Genomic DNA, 22822 nt, shown 5'->3' on the forward strand with positions numbered 1-22822 from the left:
TTGTTGGACATATGGTGGCGGTGGTGGTGACGGAACTGCTTGCCGTTGTTGGGCCTATGCTCAACCATATGGCACACGTTCCTCCAATAGCTCCAACCTATATAGAAGACGTCTACTCAGTGGGCGTCATGGGAACTTCTGCAAACTGTCGGAGGCAATAGCTCTATTTAAGCGTCCACAGAATATTTCCACATACGTATCAACAACTACCCAGGTAGTTATTTTTATCGTCGCCATGTGCCATATCTTCATAGTCCTGTACGACATCCACAATGCTGAGACATGGCCATCAGAGCCCACAGCACAAGACTTCGCGTCCGATGCAGTTCTGTCTCCAGTATCGTAATTGCAACTTTTGGTAGCACGAAGCGCCACCTGGGCGGCGTAAAAGCATCTGTGGCAGAAACTCCACGCCTATTTGAAGGAGAGAATTGCACGCACGCGCTCAGCTGCAGCAGCCTGTAGCATAGCAGCGGCGGTGTAAATAGCCTTTCTACAAACTCCTGTGTTTCACGTATCATCTGTTGCAGTGTATCCACAATGTCTAATAGGTCTTTCTCTCTATGAGTCTTCTACGATCTTGGAAAGAACAGAAAACAGCTGGGCGCCGTCTGTAACCAATGGTGCCTGCAGCATCGTTGTCCGACCGGTTGGTGTCCGATGCCAGAGAAACTGTATCAGATGCAGTTCTCACGATATGAGTCGTCCAATATGATACTTTTGTTGCTGTTGCTTCTGTGCATCATCATTTGCCAGGTGAGAAGAGATCTGCAGTGTATACAGGGTGTGACCCTGTATCTACCCGTGTCAGTATAGGTTATGCTTGGCAGTTATACTCGATGCAGGCGGAGCACTATGGTGTGCACAAAGGTATAAAGGTAGGATAAACTACGGCAACCGCACTTCGGCGGCGCAATGTGATTACGGCAGCGCCTAGAGCGTGCGTGAAGGAAGAGCGAGAGAGGGGACTCGCCCCTGGGGAACTGAACTAGACTGCGTAAATTGACCTAACCCAATATTGGGCGTCGCCACGAATACCGCCTCCCCGACTGTAGCTGGTAGAAGTGTTGTTGCCATGGTCGGTGCCGTAGTTAGCCTAAAGCTCCACAGCTGGTTTAGTCCTGGTAGATTTCAATGTTGCGATGCTTCTCCCTAGACGCACAACGCTGAAGCGTCTGTTATTGCAGGGCAGCTCACTTTAACCTAGGCCCTAGAGTGATGTGCGCACGACAACGTCTGGAGAGCAGCGTTTCAACAGCCCTTCATAATGCAGACATGTTTATTGTTTCGAATACTGGATTCATACGCTTCGCACTATAACTTCGCGCTACGATATGCGATCACTTAAGTTTGCCAATGTTGAATCTGCTTCACACCTTTATATCGGGTGTCTCAGTTAAACCCCCGGGCTAAATAATTTGCGAATGGGTGCACTAATCGAAGAACTTCTGTCTCTGTCCGATACCACCTACAAGCTGCGCACCGTGTGAATGAGCGGGAGGCGCTCATTATTTAAATGAAAATTCAAATGTGTTTCGTGAAAAACATAACTTCCAAATCAGGGTGCCGTCAGCATTAAAATGGGTACTACCCCTTTTGGAACCTTCAGTGGACAACTTTTCGATAAAAATGTGCCACCCAAGCGGGTCATTTGTTGCAGTAATTAATTGGTTTCGGTTTACATATTTTGGTCGCGGCTGGTCGCGGTGAAGCGGAAAAGGACGCCCTTCCACACCCTTACCCACCCTTGAAATTCGTGTTCTTGAGCTTACTTCGTAACAGGGGGTGCTGAAGCACAAGTTTGGGCCAGTGCTGTGCTAGTAGAAAACATGTGATATCAAGGTACTATGCGACAAACTGTGTTTCGTCCGTGCGACCATAACAGAGAAAGGGCGCATATCAGTCGGATATGCGGGGTGGGGGACTGGCGAAGCCTGTATGACGCTGTTACTTTTTCTTCAGCACTCCCCTTTGCGAAGTAAGCTCAAGAACACGTAATTCATTGGTGGATAAGGGAGTGGAAGAGCGTCCTTTTGCGCTTCACCGCGACCAGTCGCGACAAAAATACGTGAACTGAAACCAATTAGTTACTGCAACAAATGACCCGCTTCGGTGGTAGATTTTTCTCTAAAAGGTGTCCACCGGGGTCCCAAATATGGTAGCACCCATTTTAATGCCGACGGAGCCCTGCTTTCGAAGTTATGTTTTTCACGAAACTCATTTGAATTTTTATTTAAACAATGAGTACCTCGAACTCATGTTGCGCAGCTTGTAGATGGTGTCGGGCAGATACTTGTAAAAAAGAAAGTTCTTCGATTGGTGCGCCCGTTCGCGAATTACTTATCCCGGGGATTTAACTGAGACGCCCTGTATATTGTTAGGAATGAAATGATGATTAAGTATGACAGCAGGAGGGATGCAGTGGAAGGCACTGTTTATGATAGAAGTTTGCCTGTAGTAAGTATGTGTAGAAGAAGGACGTAATGCCAAGGGCTTGCATGCACGAGCCACGAAACTGACGGTGATGATCGTTGTGATGAGGGTGCTGATTCCATCTCACAATATGTAGCCTGCACAATGCATAACTAGCAACCGAGCATGGCGGGCAGGCAGTCTTTCATAGGGTAACGCCCAGGGGCGGATCTAGGATTTTCCCGAGGCGGGGGATGGGTCCGCTATCGACAAGTGCCACGTGCATGCTGGGATTGGTCCATTGAACCCTGTCAAGTCTGTTCAAGTCTGGAATTGAGGTAGGGTCCGGACCCCTGGACCCCCCTCCCCCTAGATCCGCGCCTGGGTAACGCCCTGTATAACACTGATATTTCTGTGACGCTTCCTTACCGTCCTTTTGTGTTGGTGCCTACTCACCGTTTCCCTTTTGCTCCCGTCTTAATGAACGGTACGCAGGCAGCAGGAGAGTACGCTGTCTTGACTGCAGAAGATGACTCGGGCATCCATGAATTCTGCACCATATACTACCCGGAGTTCAAACAGATACCTTACGTTCCCAGCGCTTTGGTAAGCTTCGGGAGTACTAGTTACCTCATATGACACAGTACATGGCAGGTACTTAGGTGGCTGCCGAAAGATAACTATGGGGACAATGGGACGTTGAGCATTGAACGCTGTGTATACCCTTTAGTGTATGATCTCGTGGATTCTTCAGTATTTCCAAGAGGAAAGTCCGAAAGTAAATTGAAAGAAAATCCCAATGGTGGAAGTATGCGTTACTTTAGATGGGGATGGGATACTAATAAACGGAATACTCTTTCACCATGTCTAAAAGAATGACTTCTTTCGCATTATCCAACAAAGCGGCGGGGTAAAAATCGGGCGCTATTTTTAAATCTAATTCGGTGAGAAAGCGGGCGATAACTGTGCCTTCGGGTATTATCGGGTGTTTGTTTCTCCTCTTGTCTATTAAGTCCTTTCCTAATCTCTTTTTTTTTCGGGATCGTGACCTTCCAGCGGTAATCCCCGAAGGCATAGACAGTGTTGACACACATGGGTGTATTGCTGGGAACGTAAGTGACCCGTTCTTACATGTGTTACACGTGGCGACCTTTGTTCGTCTTCAGTGGAAACGTCACTTGAGGATTTCATAGTGACTGCAATTCGGGGAGAAATCGGGTTCAACCCGAATTGGTCGGAGGTCAGTTCGGGGGGGGGGGGGGATAACCGGGCGGAATCGGGTTTAACCCGAAAAAGTCACTCCCTATGTATACGCTGCATCATGGTGCGTTACAACACGGCTCATGTCCGTTGAACAGAGGACTTTGCACAATCGTGGACACTGTCTCTTTTTTAATTTATTTAACCGTGCATGCCAACAGCCATGGCCTAAAATAGCGGCACATAATATACATGGAAACACAACAAAATCTCTAAGGTTGTTCCCTTCGTCTTGGCGGATTATGACCGTAGTTACCGCTGCGCCAATAAAACACGAATCATCATCATCATAATTTCAGTTTTTTTACATAACATATATGTCAGACACAATGTCACCGTCTCCGCAAATTACACACACACACACAAAATGCCATGCTGTTTGGCGTGCACATTATGCTGACCTTGTAAACGAGAGATAGGAGAAAGAGAGATAGGAGAACTAGCATTGTAGAGGTCAACATAAAATAAGTCCCGAAATCGGTTACGTCCCAAACATTAGCAGTTAACCTATTAAGGGGCGTGAGGTAAGACGCGATGAGCAGCCGCGTACCAGTTGCTGCGCACGATGTAAATGCTAAATTTTAATTTATATTTATTTTCATTAATTCTTCTAATTTTTTTTCTTTTATTTCGGCCCTTTTATACTCCCGAATGACAGACCCTGGGGTTTAATCTGCAGCAACTCAAGATCGAACGTGAGACACACGTTTCTCCTAGCCAGTGATGGAGAAGTGCCAAGTACACAAGTAGTACTTCAATTATATTTCTGGGTACGTTTACTTTACTTTAAGTACATTTCAAATTCCAGTGCTTTCCCACCAAGTACTCACGTACCCAAAGTCGGACTGCACACAAAAAATCACAAAAGTATAAAAATACACCATACTGAAAGCGCTAAAATGACAGTAAGAAAATAAACTGGTAGCGCAATGTGTGTGTCTTCCTTTTTTTGCCATCATTTTACCCCTTTTGCGAGATGCAGAATCGACAGTCCCAATCTGACACTTTACCAGAAAAGCTTATTTGATGAAGAAAATTGGTTGTTGAGAGACGCGAAATGTTTAAAAAGTATCGATGCTTCTATGCAAAGACACGCACACATTATGACATTGCAACCGGCAGCACGATGGCTTGGTCAATTGTCACTTCAGTTCTCTCAATGCATGGTTGCAGTGTTTTTTTTTATATTGTTTCCTTCTCTGGCAATTAACAATCATTCTATATCACAATGTGTGATTGGATTACATGGTGAAATGAAGTGACAGTCTGAAAAATACATACTTTTCATTTTTACATTTTGCGTTTGCTTAATTTGTCACATATGGATTACGTTGCTCCAGATTACAGTCGTGTAAAAATGAAGAATTCTATTCTGCTTCATCCTTTTTTATTGTCGTTTTTATGTTGCATTTTAAAAATGCAGCAAGGAATGCCCAAAACTGTATAATCTCTGTTGGCTTGTGCTCCCGCCCCCCAACAATTTCCTAGCCTGCTGTACCCGAAGATTAATACCGGAACACCACACTAGGGCGGGTGATCTTGGATCAGTCAGGGTATTTTGGATAATCGCAACACAGCTGACTGATTGCTTTTGTACGTGTAACAGCAAATTATGTACGTGGCGTCGAAATGCAGAACGCACACCCTCGTGTTCGGGGAGTCGAACTTGAAGCTTTCTATCTCCACTAGTGGAATTGCCTGTTTCCACTGTTCTCTATCAAAGGGGTCCGGTGGAAAATGAAAAATCCGTTTCCCTGCGTCGCAACCAGTTACACAGCATGTCTTACGCATGCTGGTACGCAATTACGAATCAAGGAAGAGGAAAAGGAACTGTCGATGCTGTCGGATTCACATTCCAGTTGCCGACTGAGCACGTGACTATGGCTCTGTCGTCTGCTAACAGAGGACGGCGCCCCCCGATCAACACTAGCGCCCCCGCGCGACACCTCCGGACCCTAAGCAAGTCGCTCCATTGTATTCCGCCGGAGTTTCATGACGGAGTTTTCCCCGTGGTAAAGTGTTACAGAAGAGGCGTTCGTCTCACGTTTTCAACAAGCAGTACGCAGAACGACATTATTCTGGTCGCTGGTAGGCCTGACGCATGTTATGCAGCGATGTCCTGTCTCCAGAGTGCTTTGTTAAAGGAACCGTAAAGCAGCAGACCAGACAAAAAGTTGGGGCTAACGACGTACAGCTTGTTGCTCGTGACCCCAACGCAACAACTCATACATGTGATAGGGATTTAGATCCCTGCACGGGCCGACTTTTCCGGGCCCGACCCGGCCCGGGCGCATCGAAAAATGGCCCGGCCCGACCCGGGCCCGGACCTTCATATTTTTATGCGGCCCGGCCCGGCCCGGTGACCCAGTGACTAGAGCACGGCCCGGCCCGGAATCTAAGCAAATAGAGCCCGGACCGGTGACCCGGCGAGTAGATCCCGGCATAGTATTTCCAGCCGCGACGTACGCGTTTCTGGCGATTATCAAACAAATTTATCAGTAAATTTATAAGGAGAGAAGACAAACATACAAGTGACGGCGGTTTAACACCACAACCGCACCAGACCAAATTAAATCCAGAACGTACGCGGACATGGGCGTTATCGTTGCACTCTCAAGATTTTGCGGAGGTAGAGGATGCTGTCGACAAACTCCTTCTCCCAGTCCATACCCCTCTCACCAAGTGATTGTGAAATACGTGAGGAGTGAGGAGCAGTGTAAAGTGGCTTTCAGAATGTTCTAGAGGGTCGAATCATATGCCTAGTGCAGTATCCCTTGCTTGTCTTTGCAAAATATGCGCAGGAATGACGCAAGCGCATGATGATATGAACTAATGCATCTCCATTGTGCGGAATTAGCTGCGTGGCCCGGCTGGGCCTGTCTCTCGGAAACATATTTGTCTGCCCGACCCGCGGTGGTGGCGTATTTTAACGGCCCGGGCTCGGCCCGGCCCGGCCCGGAGCACACAGCCAATAACAAGCCCGGCTCGGCCCGCGGGCCGGGTCGGGCCCGGGCCCGTGCAGGGCTCTAAGTCGGGGAATACCTTTTCAATTTACTAGCAAAGCTGCAGCAGAACGACTTGGTGTGACGTCTGGTGGGAAATAATGCCAATTCGTCAAGCAGCAGTGATCTATGTTTCCCATTGATTTGCTGCACTTCATAGTTGCGTGGTTGACACGTAGGGTGTACTCTAATGCCAGGGCTAGACAGCCTCTTGGCGGTCTATCCGGAAGTGCCGTCATGACTCCACCCGTCGCATGAGTGCCGTTGAGACTCGTTATTCTTTCCTCCATACTTCTCGCCCAGACTGCGCCGATGTAGAGTAGCTATGCAGATACGTTGACAGCATCCTCGAAAATTGTAACGCCTGTCGACGACATCGTGGCTTCCACATCTGGCGAGTTTGCGGTGTAGGCCAGAGTTACATGATCAACTGCTGCGGGGCACATTAATTTCCTGCGTCGTCCGACACATGGCGGACGTGGCGCAAAGTGCATTCGAAATCCGCCCTCCCGCGACACCGACCTAGCTGTTTAGTAAAATATAACAAGCATTGGAATGCACCCGTAGCCAGCATATTTCGTTTTAGCCCGAATGGTGTCCGCATGCAATGTTTATGCCTCCGTACGAGCAATACGGAGTTGGTGACCACTTGGACACAGTGTTGCCCGTAATCTTCAAACTTACTGTTCTAAAAACAAGTGCAATTGAAACAAAAATTGTGACGTGAAAGTACTGAGGACGCAGGCTACCGAATAGATGGAGTTTACGTGATTGAATCTGTTTAGCTGTTAGTCGACCAATCTCGTAGATATTGAGCATGGACCAGTTAGTGAGATCACTCTGCACACACAGCGTTTGTTGTCTGTTCTTTTTCCAGGACTATATACCACTAGTTAACGTTACAGCTAATGATGCATGTAAAAGGACGTCCTCTGTCAATCTGAGCGGCAAACTGTTGCTAGTACGGCAAGGAAGCAACTGCACGTACGACACCGTTGTGAGCAACTTCAAAGCTGAACATCCAGCTGGAATACTCATTTCAACACCACGAGCGAAAGTAGTGCGTATCCATTTCTGCTTACTTTTTACCCGTCACGAATTCTTGGAAGTCTATTGCTTCAGAGCAGCGCTTAGTCATGCGTTCCACATCGTTAACCCTAACAGAAGAAACGAAACCAAAATAGGGTATGCAGTCAACTGTCGATTTGTGAACAATGCCTCCTGGAACGAGATATTATTTTCCCTCGTTCTTATGGACTCTCGGTTCCCGAACAGTGAACGCAATTTTTAGGAATTGGAAAACCCTAGCATTTTTCGCGCCGATTTGTGAACGGGCTAAGCAAAGAGTTTCACAGATGAAATCAGCCTAATTTTAGTTTTAGATCTGTATGAAACCATATCGTGCACTCTTAAAAATGAACTTCACCACATAGCACGCTCCTAGCCAACCACCATCCCGAATGACAACGTTCTCGCCCCTGATTTGTTGAAAACGGGAGGAGGAGCCTATTTTGTGCCGTGCATAATGGGCACAAAATAGGCTCCTCCTCCCGTTTTCAACAAATCTAGGGCGAGAACGTTGTCATTCGGGGTGATGGTTGGCTAGGAGCGTGCTATGGGGTGAAGTTCATTTTTAAGAGTGTGGCTCCCACATGCTACTCGGAGGGAGATAACTATTCACTTAACATTATTATGAATGCGATGTTTGACACCTCCCACACTCTTAAAAATGAACTTCACCGCATAGCACGCTCCATACCAACCATCATCTCGAATGATATCGTTATCTGCCCTGATTTGTTGAAAACGGGAGGCGTACACCTTTTTTGTGACAATTATGAGCAGCATAAGTGTCACAAAAAGCCGTACGCCTCCCGTTTTCAACAAATCAGGGCAGATAACGATATCATTCCAGATGACTGTTGGCTAGGAGCGTGCTATGCGGTGAAGTTCATTTTTAAGAGTGCATTTTGCAGCGCCTTTCCTGTCCTCCTAGCACATTCAAGCGATTTCGCTCATTCGAAAAACTCGGTTTGTGAATCCCCTTTTTGTGACAAATTGTAGCCATTCATAAATCGAGAGTTGACTGTATTATTTTGAGACATCGCACTTTTACACTTTCTGTGATGATTACTTCAATGATGCTAGCAGAGAATATCTACTGTCTTCCGTGATGACTTTAAGAGCACGTTGCTTTGTTTACGAAATAGAATTTACCCATCTACTTCATATGTGAATACAAAGTTGCCTTGCAGTAAAGCATATTCCGTATGTGCAGTATGCACATAACACATATGCACAAGCACGGCCACGTGCGCGTGTCGCTTCGCTCCGAAACGACGCGACGCGCGAAGCGACGGGCGCAAGTGGCCGTGGCACAAGAATGCACTCGCGAGTAGTGAGAGCTCTGCTGAGCATGGTGATGCGTGTGACAAAGGTGAATTGTAATGAGCCAATTGTCGCTTGAAATAATTAGACAATGAGACAATGGTCAGTTGTACTAACTGAGAATAGAAAAATCAGTAAGCTCTGTAAAGCCTTTTCTTGTTGCTGTTGTCCCGGGGCATTCAGTTGCGAAATCATTTTTTGAGCTTGTTTATAGATATTTCAGAATAAAGGATTTGTCTATTACAGTTCATAACTATTTACGAAGTATAAATATCAGCAGTTTCTTTTTTATTTCTTCTTCTTTACATTTCCACTTTCTCTGCAGGCCAATCTCGAGTTTGACACGTCAACGATACAAGGTTCTAACATGATTGTAGGATTCATCTCGGAAACTTCCGTCGAAGCCTTGGTGGTATGTCGTGAATTCTAGTTATGAAGACAGTCGCAAATCAAGCTACACATAACGTTTCAACATCGAGCACAAAATTCTAATCCAAAAGAACTTTACTGAAATCAGGTTTTAGACTGAAACTCAAGAACATAACAAGCCATGTTCTCCTCCTTCCAAAAATAATTGGCGTACGCACTGTTAATCCAATTGCATAAAAACCTTTGTTATTTGTAGCTATAACATTTTCGCCCTCATTTGACTTGGATAAACAACTCACATTTGTGGCAGTGTCTCTGCGTCGAGGCTCGAGAGAAGGCTACGCTGATCTGATGACGAATTAAAAGGAAAATAAGAAAACTAACGCATGCAAACAAGCTATGCTCCACTCAGTCATATGTTGTAGTGTCTTGACGAAGACTGCAGTATGATTTCTGTAGTGTTTCGGGCACGTTACTGTTCTCGACGCTGCTTGTTCGTAGGGCACTGGTAGAGCTGTTGAGGACACTGACTGGAGAATAATTTTCTTAGCGTTCGTGCAAACGAGTTCTAGTCTTATCTATGCTGAAAGTAAAGCCAAAAAACTACTACAGAAAAGCAGCGGAAGGTCAGGTCCTTCATGCAGATACTTAATTGTAATTCGGAACACTGTGCCTATACATGTAATCGTCAGCACCTGACGTTTTAAAACGTATTGAAAAGCTGTTGCCTCTTCGCATAAAGCAATGTCGAATAGGTGCATATGATGAAGCTTGCATGAGATGCACTCACGTTTGTAACAGGCGCTCATCAAGCCAAATAGCAATACTATGGCCAAGATGTCTACACAGGAAGGTCTGGAATTCGACCTCAGCCTGGTCATCATCTGGTGTCTGGCTGTCTTTACCGTAGCTGTCGGGTCCTACTGGTCGGGAATTGTCAAACTCGAACTGTGAGTAATACCTGTTGTCAATTTTTATGTGAATTATGGAATATAGACGCACTAGTTACACGATCGGTCGCCTGTACCAGATGAAATGTAGTTGCTCTTCAAAGTGCATGTTCTCACAGCCACGGGTCACATTGGTCATACCGTACCGCACTTTCCTAGTAGTCGGGCATCTCAAAGGAACAAGGAAGTGACGTGGACAATAAAATGACTTGCAGGAGAGCTGGTGTAAACTCGACGTAGGCAGCATATCCCTCAGTTTGGGGACCTGATCCCTGAAGACCACCATGCGGACAAACAAACGTACAACACAGGACAAGACTCTTTTCTGAAAGAGTCTTTTCAAGTGCTGTAAGTTCGCTCGTTCGTCCCCTGGCCTTCACTACACTCTTAGAAATGAACTTCACCACATAGCACGCTCCCAGCCAATCATCATCCCCAATGACAACGTTCTCGCCCCTGATTTGTTGAAAACGGGAGGAGGAGCCTATTTTGTGCCCATTATACACGGCACAAAATAGGCTCCTCCTCCCGTTTTCAACAAATCTAAGGCGAGAACGTTGTCATTCGGGATGATGGTTGGCTAGGAGCGTGCTATGTGGTGAAGTTCATTTTTAAGAGTGTACAAACGCAGAGATACGCTGATTACGTCAAGGAAGTGACATTTCACATGTCTCGAAACCTTGCTTCATTCGTCTAGCAATCTATCAGAAGCCACCATGCGCAACGTCTTCGCTGTGCGGTGTATCGTCACTGCGCAATAACACCTACAAAAGGGCTTGAAGAAAGCAGCCAGCGGCACGGCCCGTTCTCCTCGCGTGAGGTCAGATGATCTGTATGGGGAGCAGCCATAAGCCCTCACTGGCCACCGAAAATTCGTGTGCTACTCCTACTGCTACGACGCTTATGCTACCGGTCCTGCTACGTCACTAGTTAGTAGTTACCTAATCGGCCCTCCCGACGAGATTGCGGACGCCACAGAGTGACGTCGACTTCCCTTATTCACTTACTCGCTTTTGAGGGTGTGGATGGTCTTTTGGGGGTAGTCAGATCGGAGGCCTCACTGTCGCGCTACAAGTCAGCTGCGCTCGTCGTTCCTTCACTCTTAAAAATGAACTTCACCACATAGCACGCTCCTAGCCAACCATCATCCCGAATGACAACGTTCTCGCCCGATTTGTTGAAAACGGGAGGAGGAGCCTATTTTGTGGCCATTATGCACGGCACAAAATAGGCTCCTCCTCCCGTTTTCAACAAATCGAGGGCGAGAACGTTGTCATTCGGGATGATGGTTGGCTAGGAGCGTGCTATGTGGTGAAGTTCATTTTTAAGAGTGTTGGCAAGAGCTTATGTTATTCGCTTGTCCTTACTGACGCCGCAGCCAAAAAAAAAATGGATTGCAAGTTTACTGCTCCTTAAACACAGAATCACTTTCCTCATACTGAATATTACCAAGAGTCATCTGTATTTCCAAAGCAGCTGTGAAAGCGACAGAAACAAAAGAAATATATATATACAGGGTGTGTGCAGAAAAACATGACCCGCATTTTTACATGTAACTCGTTGTCTACTTAGCCGAGGAACTTCCGGTGGCGCACGACGGCGTATTTATGCGTGCGAAAGCTACAAAAAAATCCTGGAAGCCATACTCAGTGTAAAAAAATAAACAGAGCGGGAAAACATGGGCTTCCATGCATTAGAATAGGGCGGTCATGACAGTGCATTGTAGTGCATTTCCGTCTCATGAGAGTTATGTGCAGGCACCGCTAGGGGTACTGCCGATGAGCATCCATGTGGGACATCGTTTCGATTTATGCACCGATAGCTCCCCAAGCGGTACTTGAACACAACTCTCCTACGTGCATCATGTTGCCCTTTCACATACGCCCTGTTGTCCACCATGTTGCCCTATTCTGATGCACGGAAGCCGACGTTTTCGTTAATCCGTTTATTTTTTAAGCTGGGTATGGCTTCCACAATTTTTCTACAGATTTCGCACGCATAAATGCGCCATCGTGCGCCACCGGAAGTTCGTTAGTTAGGTAGGCAACAAGTTATGTGCCTAAATGCGGGTCATGTTTTTCTGCACACACCCTGTATATATATATATATATATATATATATATATACAGGGTGTCCCAGAAAACGTGTCATTGAATTATAATAAAAAACTACACCACCTAGAGTCATGCGGTCAATGGCATTTGTTCTTACTGGGTTTTTGCCACCTCCTCATGTGAATGTCGTGTAACGTAAGTTTAATTATGTAAATTTTTTCGAGCTTAAGTCGGGAATTTGCCTAGTAAAGGTCACTTTTTTACCCCACCAATGTGAAGAGCGTGTCTAATTTAGTCAGATTAATGATAACTGACAGGGATGTTCAAGAGCTATCCCATCGGAAAAAATAGCCGAACATCATGCTCTACGGAGGTCGCACAGAATAGCGCACGATGAATTTTTCAGCGCAATTTTTGTCAGTCCGACGAAAGGAGTTTGGAAACCCAGCCCTCCCCGACATTGCAGAAAGAGATAAAACAGGCACGGCTTATCACGTCCAACTTTCGCTGGGATAATGCTTTCCCTCTCCCATTTTTAGGAACTGTTACTTTTTCTACTATCACTCTGTGGGCTGGCTTCGGAACCTCCTTTCGTCGCACTGAGAGCGATTGCGCTCAAAAAGTAATCGCGCGCTATGGTCCGGTGTTCCGAGAAGCATGATATTCGGCTATTTTTTCCAATGGGATAGCTTGTGATTATCACTGTGAATTATCATGAATTTGAGTAAATTCGGCACGCTTTTCATATTAATGGGGTAAAAAAGTGACCTTTACTTGGCAAATTTCCCAGTTCAGTTCGCAAATATTTACATAATTAAACTTGGAGTACATGACATTCACATTAGGAGGTGGGAAAAACCTAATAAGAACAAATGCTGTTGTCCGCATGATTCTAGGTGGCGTAGTTTTTTTATTATAATTCAATGACACGTTTTCTGGGACACCCTGTATGTATATATATATATATATATATATACATATATATATATTGCATTCTTGTTGGATAACCTTTCGTCTATCTATAACTTCTCCAAAATCAACGAATGCCGTTCTAGTTCTTCCTTCTCCGTTGTTCGGCATTTTACGTGAACTAATTTCACGCGCAAATCGTCGCAAAATCGACCAATATTCCGTACGAACACATTTAAACGTTGATGTGCTACGCCGACGACAGTGCATTCTACACAGTAAATATTTCTGTCTATATAGTTACCAGCACGAAATTGGCAAGTGTACAAATCCCGCTCACATGGTACCAGTAGTAGTCGCCTCCAAAGAAGCACCACCACCACCCGCAAACGAACGACAGGATAAGCCAGACGAGGAAGAGAGTGCAATGGATGTGACCCCTGGATCCATTGTGCTGTTTGTCATTACCATGGGAGGAATGCTTATGATGCTGTACTTCTTCTTCCAGTATCTTGGTAAGCGTCTTGTCATCCATATCATCCGGATCATATGACGTATCGTAATTTTTTTTCTTTCAGTGTACTTCATTATCGTCATGTTCGCACTCGCGTCAGTGGTCTCTGTCATCGGAGTCTTGGAACCAGTGATTTACATGATACCTATTGGCACCTCACCGTGAGTATCAAGAATCCCGCGAGGATCCCGGCCGAGGACGGTATAGCCATGTGGGGGAGATAAACAGTGCTTCCGGAGCCGTATGTCGGAGATTTCTAGCGCACGTTAAAGAACACCAGGAGGTCGAGACCATCCGCTGTCTTACCTGCGGCACGTGCAGCATGTATAGCCCCACAAGTATAACCGGACTGACCTTAGGTGTAAATCGACTTCCAATTATAACTAAAACAGTCCAAGTACCGGGGGTGCACATTCTTTATTGGTAGGTAACGCACCGGCAATACAGCAACGGTTGAAAACATTAAAAACTGATTTTAAGAAATGGGTAGAATATCTCAATCATAGGGCTGCAAAGTCTCTCATGATATGAGACGTGTGTTCTCACATGGAACTGCTTCTGGTAGTGTTTGTTACCGCGCTTCATTCCGGGAATTTGTGCGTTTCTTGCAAGGGGAAAGATATTTTCCATCTACTTTTTACGAGGCTATAAAATTAAGGATTCTGGTTGGTGCCAGAATTTCTCTGCACCACAAGAAAGACATCCTTGAAGACCTTGAGCATGGAATCTTGCGACGGTTTCTGATCTCCTGAATGAGACTTTTTACTTTTTTTTCTTCACTGTGCGGATTATGTATTGCAAGCATCGGACATCGACAGCAGAAAGTGATTGCGCGTCTGACAATTCATGAATAACTTTCATGTGACGTTTATTTTTCAGACTCCCAAATGGCATTTGTCCATGCTTCTACGGACCGCTGGAAGTAAGACAAGGAGTGCTCATTGCGTTTGCAGTTTTAGTTTCGGGAACGTGGGTCGTGTTTCGACACCATCCTCTCGCTTGGGTCCTTCAGGATATGCTTGGTGTCGCCTTTAGCATCAACATGCTGAAAACACTCCGTCTGCCCAGCTTCATGGTATGCACGTGTAATAAACATGTCGTCTGTCTCCATCTTGCGTTTCCCAAGGGGAAAATAGGAACACTGTAAAATATGCGAATGGGATTGGGAGTACAGCTAAGGATGGACAGTCATACGGTCCTTGCCACTATAAATTAAATCTCGTGTATTCGAAATCCTTCCGAATTTATGTCAGTGCAATCAACATACCTTGCACCGTTCTCCCTGTATGACACGGAAGCAGCGAAATTAATTTCTAGCTTTGAGCAGTATGACGTCATCGGGTGGCCCAATCTACCAACCCGTCTGGCAACAATCTTTTCACGAAAGTCGATTTCTGGCTCCACACCAGAGCTGCTGGAGCTCTTCCAACACGGGACGGAGAGCGGAGACGTGCGCCGTTGCTAGGAGACAGACGCCAGAGCTCCCGGTGACGTCACCTACTCTTATAGAATCTGAAACTATTCACTGTTCCCGGTTATTTCGAAAATTCGTGGGAGGGCATAATATTCACCGATGGCATTTAACTTTTGCGTACTGAGTCTCAGGGCAAGGCTGATACGAAATAAAACCAATATCGTTTTTGAATCCTTAGTGGCACTTTAAAATGCGCTTGAAGATGAGATCAGTCAAGGACGAAATTTAATCAAGGGCAAATCTCTAGCTCTGTACAGAGCAAAAATAGAACGAACATGAGACCAGATGAGCGATGGTGAACAGTAACTTTTTTTGCAAGCTTAAATGGAGCAGAGCGTAGCATGCCGAGAAAACTCAGGATGTGATTCGGTTTTGTAACATACGGTAAGGCATAGTTGTTCAGCATGTGCGTACCACATTGCATTGCTCCTTACAATGTTTTATTATACTGTCCTGCGTTTTGCATTTCCATTTCTGTTCGTACTTTGCGTCTTTGCCCCAAGTTACCTCGCCCTAGAAATCTGGTGAGAATTAAACAAATCACGTCTTTATCTTGCAGATCATAACTGTTCTGCTGACAATGCTGTTCTTCTATGACATTTTCTTCGTCTTCGTTACTCCTTACCTTACGGTGGTAGGACATGTTTCGTACGTAGATACAATACAGAACGTACCAGGTGTGTCGCCCCAACATGGTGGTCATGTCTTACATCTTCTTGCTGATAGAAAGGCGAAAGCATCATGGTAGAAGTGGCCAAAGGGTCTGGATCTCCGGAGAAGCTACCAGTTGTTCTGAAGGTACCTCACCTTAACAACCAGGCCATCTCTGTGTGTCTTGGAAAGTTTTCTCTTCTTGGATACGGAGACATGCTTGTACCTGGTGAGTTGGAACCATACCCTTCCTTTCAGACGTACTTTCTCGTCCATCATCTGCAGAAGAGGATGATCTGCATTCGCTGATGACTTATTTTCAACTTTTACGCCGCTTTACATCGACGTTTCCTAAACTTTTACAGAACCTTGCATTATGTTGCTTATAACAATAGTTCGCTTCTATAGGTCTCCTGGTTTCCTACTGCCATGGATTTGACCTAATTTTCGCTCAAGGGTATTGCTACTACGCAATTTCCATATTCTGTGAGTGGTTCAAGATTACTACACTTTGAATTGGTTAACAAACAGGCATTATGCTCTTTGTCAGTGCGTGCTGTAAGTGCTGATTCAATTCTAGCTTATGGCATGGGCCTGGTAGCAACGTTCGGTGGTCTTTACATCATGAAGATGGCACAACCTGCATTGCTCTACTTGGTGCCCGCTACAGTAGTTCCTATCCTGTGCTTGGCATGGTACAGAGGTCATCTCGGTGAACTGTGGCATGGGCACACGGTCAGTACAGCACGCCTGTTGTTTTAGTACGCTGTGGGTAACCCATTAGGCAACGAGTTGCAAGACGGGAAAAGAAAATACCGTGTTGATGGCACTGACGCTGAAGGCGAAAGCATGGCGCGTTTTCGCGACGATTTCTCGGCGGGCATCTGCTCGGCATGCATGTGACCTCGGAAAACCCAGTTTTCCAACGCTTGCGCGGAGAGAGTACGCTGGAGTACGCGCACGTCCGTGCGCGTTTACCCAGCCAGTGTACTTTGAAGCATATCTGGGCAGTAAAGTCATTACTGTAATGAGATTACAGTAATGAATTACTTTTTCTGGTAATTTGTAATTGTTATGCATTACTTTTGACATTATGTAATTTGTAATGTAATTTAATTACATTTGGGCAGTAATTTTAATGACATTACTTATTACTTTTTATAAAAGGATCGAGTGTGTGTTCTGTGTTGGCACTTGGCAGAAATAGAGTCACTAAATGTGGAGCAGAGTAGCGACACTGAGCTACGCCGGCGTGCGAGACCGCCATCTTGGGTCCGGCGCGGTTGCGTCGCCTAGCAATGGGACGCCAATCTCCCCCTTCTCCGCCGGAGAACAGCGTGCAGTCGAGTCAGCTCGCAACCGAGGAGACCTTCTTTGGATGGAGGATACCCAACATGGACGGCGCGTTCTTAGAAGGAAAAACCACATCACACAATCGGCCCAATCGCGGACACCGAACGGCGGCTGTGACGCGGAAAGCAGAAAGAGAATTGCCGACTGGCCAGTTAAAAGAATTCCAACGCCCACTATAAACGGTGACGCACTCAATCGGCACGTGGAAGGTCAGTTCCCTTCGACGAGCCGGTTGCCTTAGTTAGGGCACCCACAAACAAACGTTCATCACGTCAACGGTTTGTGGCCTTGGACAATCATTGTTTGCGGGCCCCATCCTCCGGACAATATCCTTGTTGTCGTGATACATCGTGTCATCTTCGTCTCTACATTGTGGAACGATACGTCGTATGTGGCACACTAGCCTGACATGTAGAAGAGACAAATAGAAGAGTACAAGCAGTCAGCATACATTTCCCAGAGGAGCAGCCTAACCGACGGCCACTTCGAAAGTCAGTTACTTCTACGCTGCAACAAGAGCTTTTTGCAATAAGAGAGAGAGCCAATCCTTGGGACACACAGAATAAAATATATCTTGTTGTTACAACATAGTGTCATCTGACAATGAATTTCCACTTCCTCAATATCGTTACGATTAAGCTCGCAGTAATGACTTTGTAATGTCATTACTTTTTCGTAGTAATTGTAATGCAATTTCATTACATTTCAATTGCAGTAGTGAGTAATGTAATTTAATTAAATTTTAGAAGTAATTTACCCAGGTATGCTTTGAAGCCAGTGCAATATTTCGTAAGATACGAAACTGTACCAGAAATGCTCTTTCTTTACTGCATGTCGTAGCTTATTTCAATTCATTCAATTCAACTTACTAGTTCCAATTCGAAACTCGCGGGTGTCGCCATATTACCCTGTGGGCGTAGATAGCCATTAACAGAAGCCGATGTCGGCGTTGTCCAGCAACGGCCAGGTCCGGCCAGACTTTCTGATCTAGCCGGGTGGGTAAGCTCTCGGCCGCTCCTAGAGTGAGTGGCGGTACAAAAACGCTATCTGTTTGCACCTGTACATGGTACGAATTGATTATTTAATGTAAAACGCCAGTGAACCTAGCGTACGTCACCATGAGTCCATCGTTCATCACAGCGACAGACCAATTGCTTCGGTGTTGGTCAGATTGAGCGCGTTATGTTCAACGAGCAACAAAAACAAACTGGCATTCAGAGATGTGGACGTTCAGCAGTGCTTTGTTCCAGTTCCATGGTTGCAGTGCGCAAATTTTGCGAAAGTCTGCATACAGAGCTTTCCGTCCATGCACATCGGATCGGATGACATGCAATTTCAGCTGTAGCCGTGGCCGTAACCGCGCAGCCTACCCGCGTGGCTGCATTGCACAGTGTTTCCGGGTTTCCGAGCGCTACTGTCGCGAAAATTCAAATCTCTTTTTCTCGGTAATTCCAAATTACGAGGTGGAGCTGAAAAGTTCTCGGCCCGACAAGGAAGAACGCGGCCTATAGAGCCATAAACCGTTATTGCAATTCGACATATTCACCTCGCTCAACGCACTTGGCGCATCGCTCCTGAAGCTTTTTTTAGCCCCTCTGCTCTCCGAAGTATGAGATCAAGAGCGTAAAATAATACACAGTCCAGCTTGTTGAAAATATACAGGGTGTCCCAGAAAACGTGTCATTGAATTTTAATAAAAAAAACTACGCCACATAGAATCATGCGGTCAACGGCATTTGTTCTTCCTAGGTTTTTGCCACCTCCTGATGTGCATGTCACGTAACTAAAGTCTAATTATGTAAATTTTTGCGAACTGAACTCGGAAATTTGCCAAGTAAAGGTCACTTTTTTACCCCACCAATGTGAAGAGCGTGCCGAATTTACTCAAATTAATGATAATTGACAGGAATATTGAGGAGCTATCGTATCGGAAAAAATTGCCGAACATGATGCTTGGACCATTGGACCATAACGCGCGATGACTTTTTGAGCGCAATCGCTCTCAGTCCGACGAAAGGAGGTTCCAAAGCCAGCCCACAGAGTGATAGTAGAAAAAGTAACAGTTCCTAAAATTGGGAGAGGGAAAGCATTATCCCAGCGAAAGTCGGACGCGATAAGCCATGCCTGCGTTATCTGTTTCTGCGATGCCGGGGTGGGCTGGGTTTCCCACCTCCTTTCGTCGGCCTGACAAAGATTGCGCTGAAAAATTCATCGTGCGCTATCTTTGGGAGCTCCGTAGAGCATGATGTTCGGCTATTTTTTCCGATGGGATAGCTCCTGAATATCCCTGTCAATTACCATTAATTTGAGTAAACTAGACACGCTCTTCACATTAGTGGGGTAAAAAAGTGACCTTTACTTGGCGTAAGCTGGCGTAAGCTTACTTGGCGTAAGCTTTCCGACGTAAGCTCGCAAAAATTTACATAATTAAACTTACGTTACACAACATTCACATCAGGAAGTGGCAAAAACCCAGTAAGAACAAATGCCGTTGACCGCATGTCTCTAGGTGGTGTAGTTTTTTTATTATAATTCAATGACACGTTTTCTGGGACACCCTGTATAACACTGTCCAGCAGGGAAAACAAAGTACAGACATTCCTGCTCGTAGGCGTTTTTGTTTCTATTTGCCATGGTTGCTAGTCAAGCTAATTCACCCTGACTTCAGTGTCAAGCAAGATTCCAGCGTCAATATTATGTGTTGCGGTTCATGCACTGAAATCGAAAAGCTTGTAGCATCGCAAAATGACGTGGGGGGGGGGGGGGGGGTCGCGACGCCATATTTTATATTTTGATGGGTCGCAGGGTAGCAGAGTCTGGGAAGCACTGCACTAAGCTATCAATTATACCCACTGGGCATGCAGGTCCTTTCCTTATGAATGTACCCTATGAATGTACCCCGTGAATGTACCCTTTGAAGAACTATATATTATATATCATTCAACGACACTGAGTGAATGACACCTTGAGCAGCAGGTTCTGTGCCTCCCCCATGTTGCTCACTTTTGTCTATAGATGTGATATCTTTACAGCCGTCCGACGTTAGCGGAAGCAACAGCGATACCCCACCGGGCAGTGAGCCAGACGACCGCAAATCTCCGAAGCGCAAATCGAGCGGGCCAAAGGATAGATACCCGAAGCAACCTCAGTTCGTTGGGGACCCGCGCCAAATACCAGCCTTCCACCAGGCACAAAATATGAGACCCCAGTACGCAAATCCCGCATACGAAGCTCCAATGTATGCCATGCATCCAGTTCCGCCACCGCCACCCCCGCAGTGGGGAAATCAACGTTGGAATAGAATACCACACGGCGAACAGAAGGCAGTTTATACTGCCAGCGTCATACCGCTGCACGAAGATGACGAAGCTTATCAACCAATGCTACGCGGCCACAAAAAATCGATACCGGATTACGACAGATTATTTCTAGGGGACGAAGAAAAGATGCAAGACATTGGCCTGCGTGAGAGCCAGGAAAGGCATCGAACTGAAAGAAGCTTCTCCCCGTCAGGGGACCGAGGAGAGGCACTTGTAGTTATTAAGGAGAGCACTGTCAAGCGGAGAACCGCACACGAACCTCTCATCGAAGGTAGTGTGGAGCGCGAACGAAACGATGAACTGCTTATCGTCGAAACCACTTAAGGACATCATTGGGTCTTTTGCTTCGGACAGGAAAAACAGCTATAGTCCCGATAGCCTCGTTTGAATCAGTGAAATACAGTTGTTGCATGCATATGTTTGTACCATTATGCGGGTGCAACACACCGTAAAGCTAACTATAACGGAAGATCATAATAGAATGCTATTAAAGAGCAGCACTGTTCGACCTGTGTTTGGGTGAGGGCGCTGTCGTATTCTTAGTGTAGTGGTTAAGTTCCAGCAGGAATACATGATTGGATGGTATCGTATGAATAATGCGCACAAAACGCCCGTTTCAATTTTGCTAATATCCATTTTGTGGCATTGTACAAACGCTACACGTCGCTTCCCGCATGTCGGACATTCCAGCAATACGTATGCACGCCATCATGTCCGTAGTTTCCCACTCTTCCAACCAGTGGCGTAGTCGGGGGTGATTCAACCTGCACCCCCAACCCCCAAGAAATCGTACCGTAGGTATACAGGGCAGGGGTCGGGAACCCGTGGCCCAGTTGCGCTGCTGTTGCGTCCCAGCGCAGACCAGGCGCACAAAAAAAATAAAATAAATAAATAAATAAAAAATCCAGTGCTTAGGTGTTGTTGGTTATCGGCTTCAGGAGAGCTCTGGAAGAGGTCATCCAAGACTGGGCTGGCTTGGCAGAGGGCACGGCACGGCAAGCGAATTCCTCAGGCAAAAGCGCGCGCTCTTGTTTTGCTTTTCGCGCTCTTAATAAGGTTAGCTACCAGTTCAGTGCCAAGTTGAGTTACCATAACTTTGTGAATGTAACAAGCCACGGAAAATGCGTGCTTTTAGTACATTACACTTAAAAAGTAATAAAGGAATTTTCAGCTTGTTCGACCGATTAAATTTGCGGCAGGCCAATTAGACTTTCTTTGAAATTGTTTCAAATATGTTCAGCGGCTCCCGGAAAAAATATCGACGAGGGGGGAGGAGGGTGAAATGTGGCCCTTAGGATTGCAAAGGTTCCCGACCCTAGTGTATTTGGGAGAGGGAGACCAGAGGAAGTCATACTCCCTCATGTAAAATCCCCTTAGAACCCCTCCCAAAATATTTTTCTATAGCTACGCCACTTCTCCCAACCGATCGTAAGGTGTGCGCTCAATCGGTTCCCGGAAACTCTCTGAGCGGAAATGCAATACAACTTACTCTCTTAAATGTTCTGAGGATCTGTGAGGATCGCGGCGACCTACTGATCGCCGTATGCCACGCAACGGCTCCCGAAAACCCATCATTGTATAATAACGAAAGAACGCCCTTGCAATCACCCTATATGTTGTTCCACCGTATATACCTTGGCTATGTCACGTATCCTCAGCTTACTTTCAGTTCTTTTTTTTTTTACATAAAACGTGCAGCTTCTATTGCGAGTGTGTAGTGACATCAGCTGTTTGAGCACGCTATGCCTGTGTCTAAATTTTTAAATCGATAGCATTATTGGGCTGCCTGCCCCCTTGGAAATTCCTGTGGTCTGCGTCGAAAACTCAGCTCGGACGATAGATGGCGCCACGGAAACCATGGGCGCAGAAGTGTTTATGGCAACGTGACCTCTCGCCTTCTCCCGTTTTCAGCTTTGCGTGCGGAGGGTCGCTTGAGAACCCCCTGGCGGCTGCCTGCCGGCACCCCACATAGTTTTAGATCACGCGACTGTGAGACGAGGAGGGCCTAGTAAAGCATAGCACAGGGCGTGTTTGCTATAGGCAAGGTTATCACGAGGTAGCTGCGAGCATTGGAATGCTACGTTGTATTATATCTTGTAGAGATGAGACGAATCCAGAAGTTTCCGAATCCGAATCCGAATCCAAGGAAGGTTCTGCGAACTACGA

General features: G+C 46.0%; 1 protein-coding gene across 2 annotated transcripts; it reads left to right on the plus strand.

Moving 5' to 3' along the window:
- The first annotated feature begins 422 nt into the window (after nucleotides 1–422).
- Nucleotides 423–21170, plus strand: LOC135383775 (signal peptide peptidase-like 2A). 2 transcript variants are annotated; one of them, XM_064613105.1, is made up of 14 exons: nucleotides 668–756; nucleotides 2908–3018; nucleotides 4352–4442; nucleotides 7552–7734; nucleotides 9388–9474; nucleotides 10233–10381; nucleotides 13645–13859; nucleotides 13923–14019; nucleotides 14738–14933; nucleotides 15892–15966; nucleotides 16059–16212; nucleotides 16392–16469; nucleotides 16564–16718; nucleotides 20369–21170. In XM_064613105.1, the coding sequence occupies exons 2-14, from the start codon at nucleotides 2942–2944 to the stop codon at nucleotides 20978–20980; spliced, it is 2169 nt and encodes a 722-aa protein (XP_064469175.1). In that variant the 5' UTR covers nucleotides 668–756; nucleotides 2908–2941; the 3' UTR covers nucleotides 20981–21170. The 2 variants fall into 2 exon arrangements, with proteins under 2 accessions (XP_064469174.1, XP_064469175.1); XM_064613104.1 differs by lacking the exon at nucleotides 4352–4442 and having other exon boundaries at nucleotides 423–756.
- The last annotated feature ends 1652 nt before the right edge of the window (nucleotides 21171–22822 follow it).

This window comes from Ornithodoros turicata, chromosome 2, assembly GCF_037126465.1.
Source record: "Ornithodoros turicata isolate Travis chromosome 2, ASM3712646v1, whole genome shotgun sequence".
Classification (NCBI taxonomy): Eukaryota; Metazoa; Arthropoda; class Arachnida; order Ixodida; family Argasidae; genus Ornithodoros; species Ornithodoros turicata.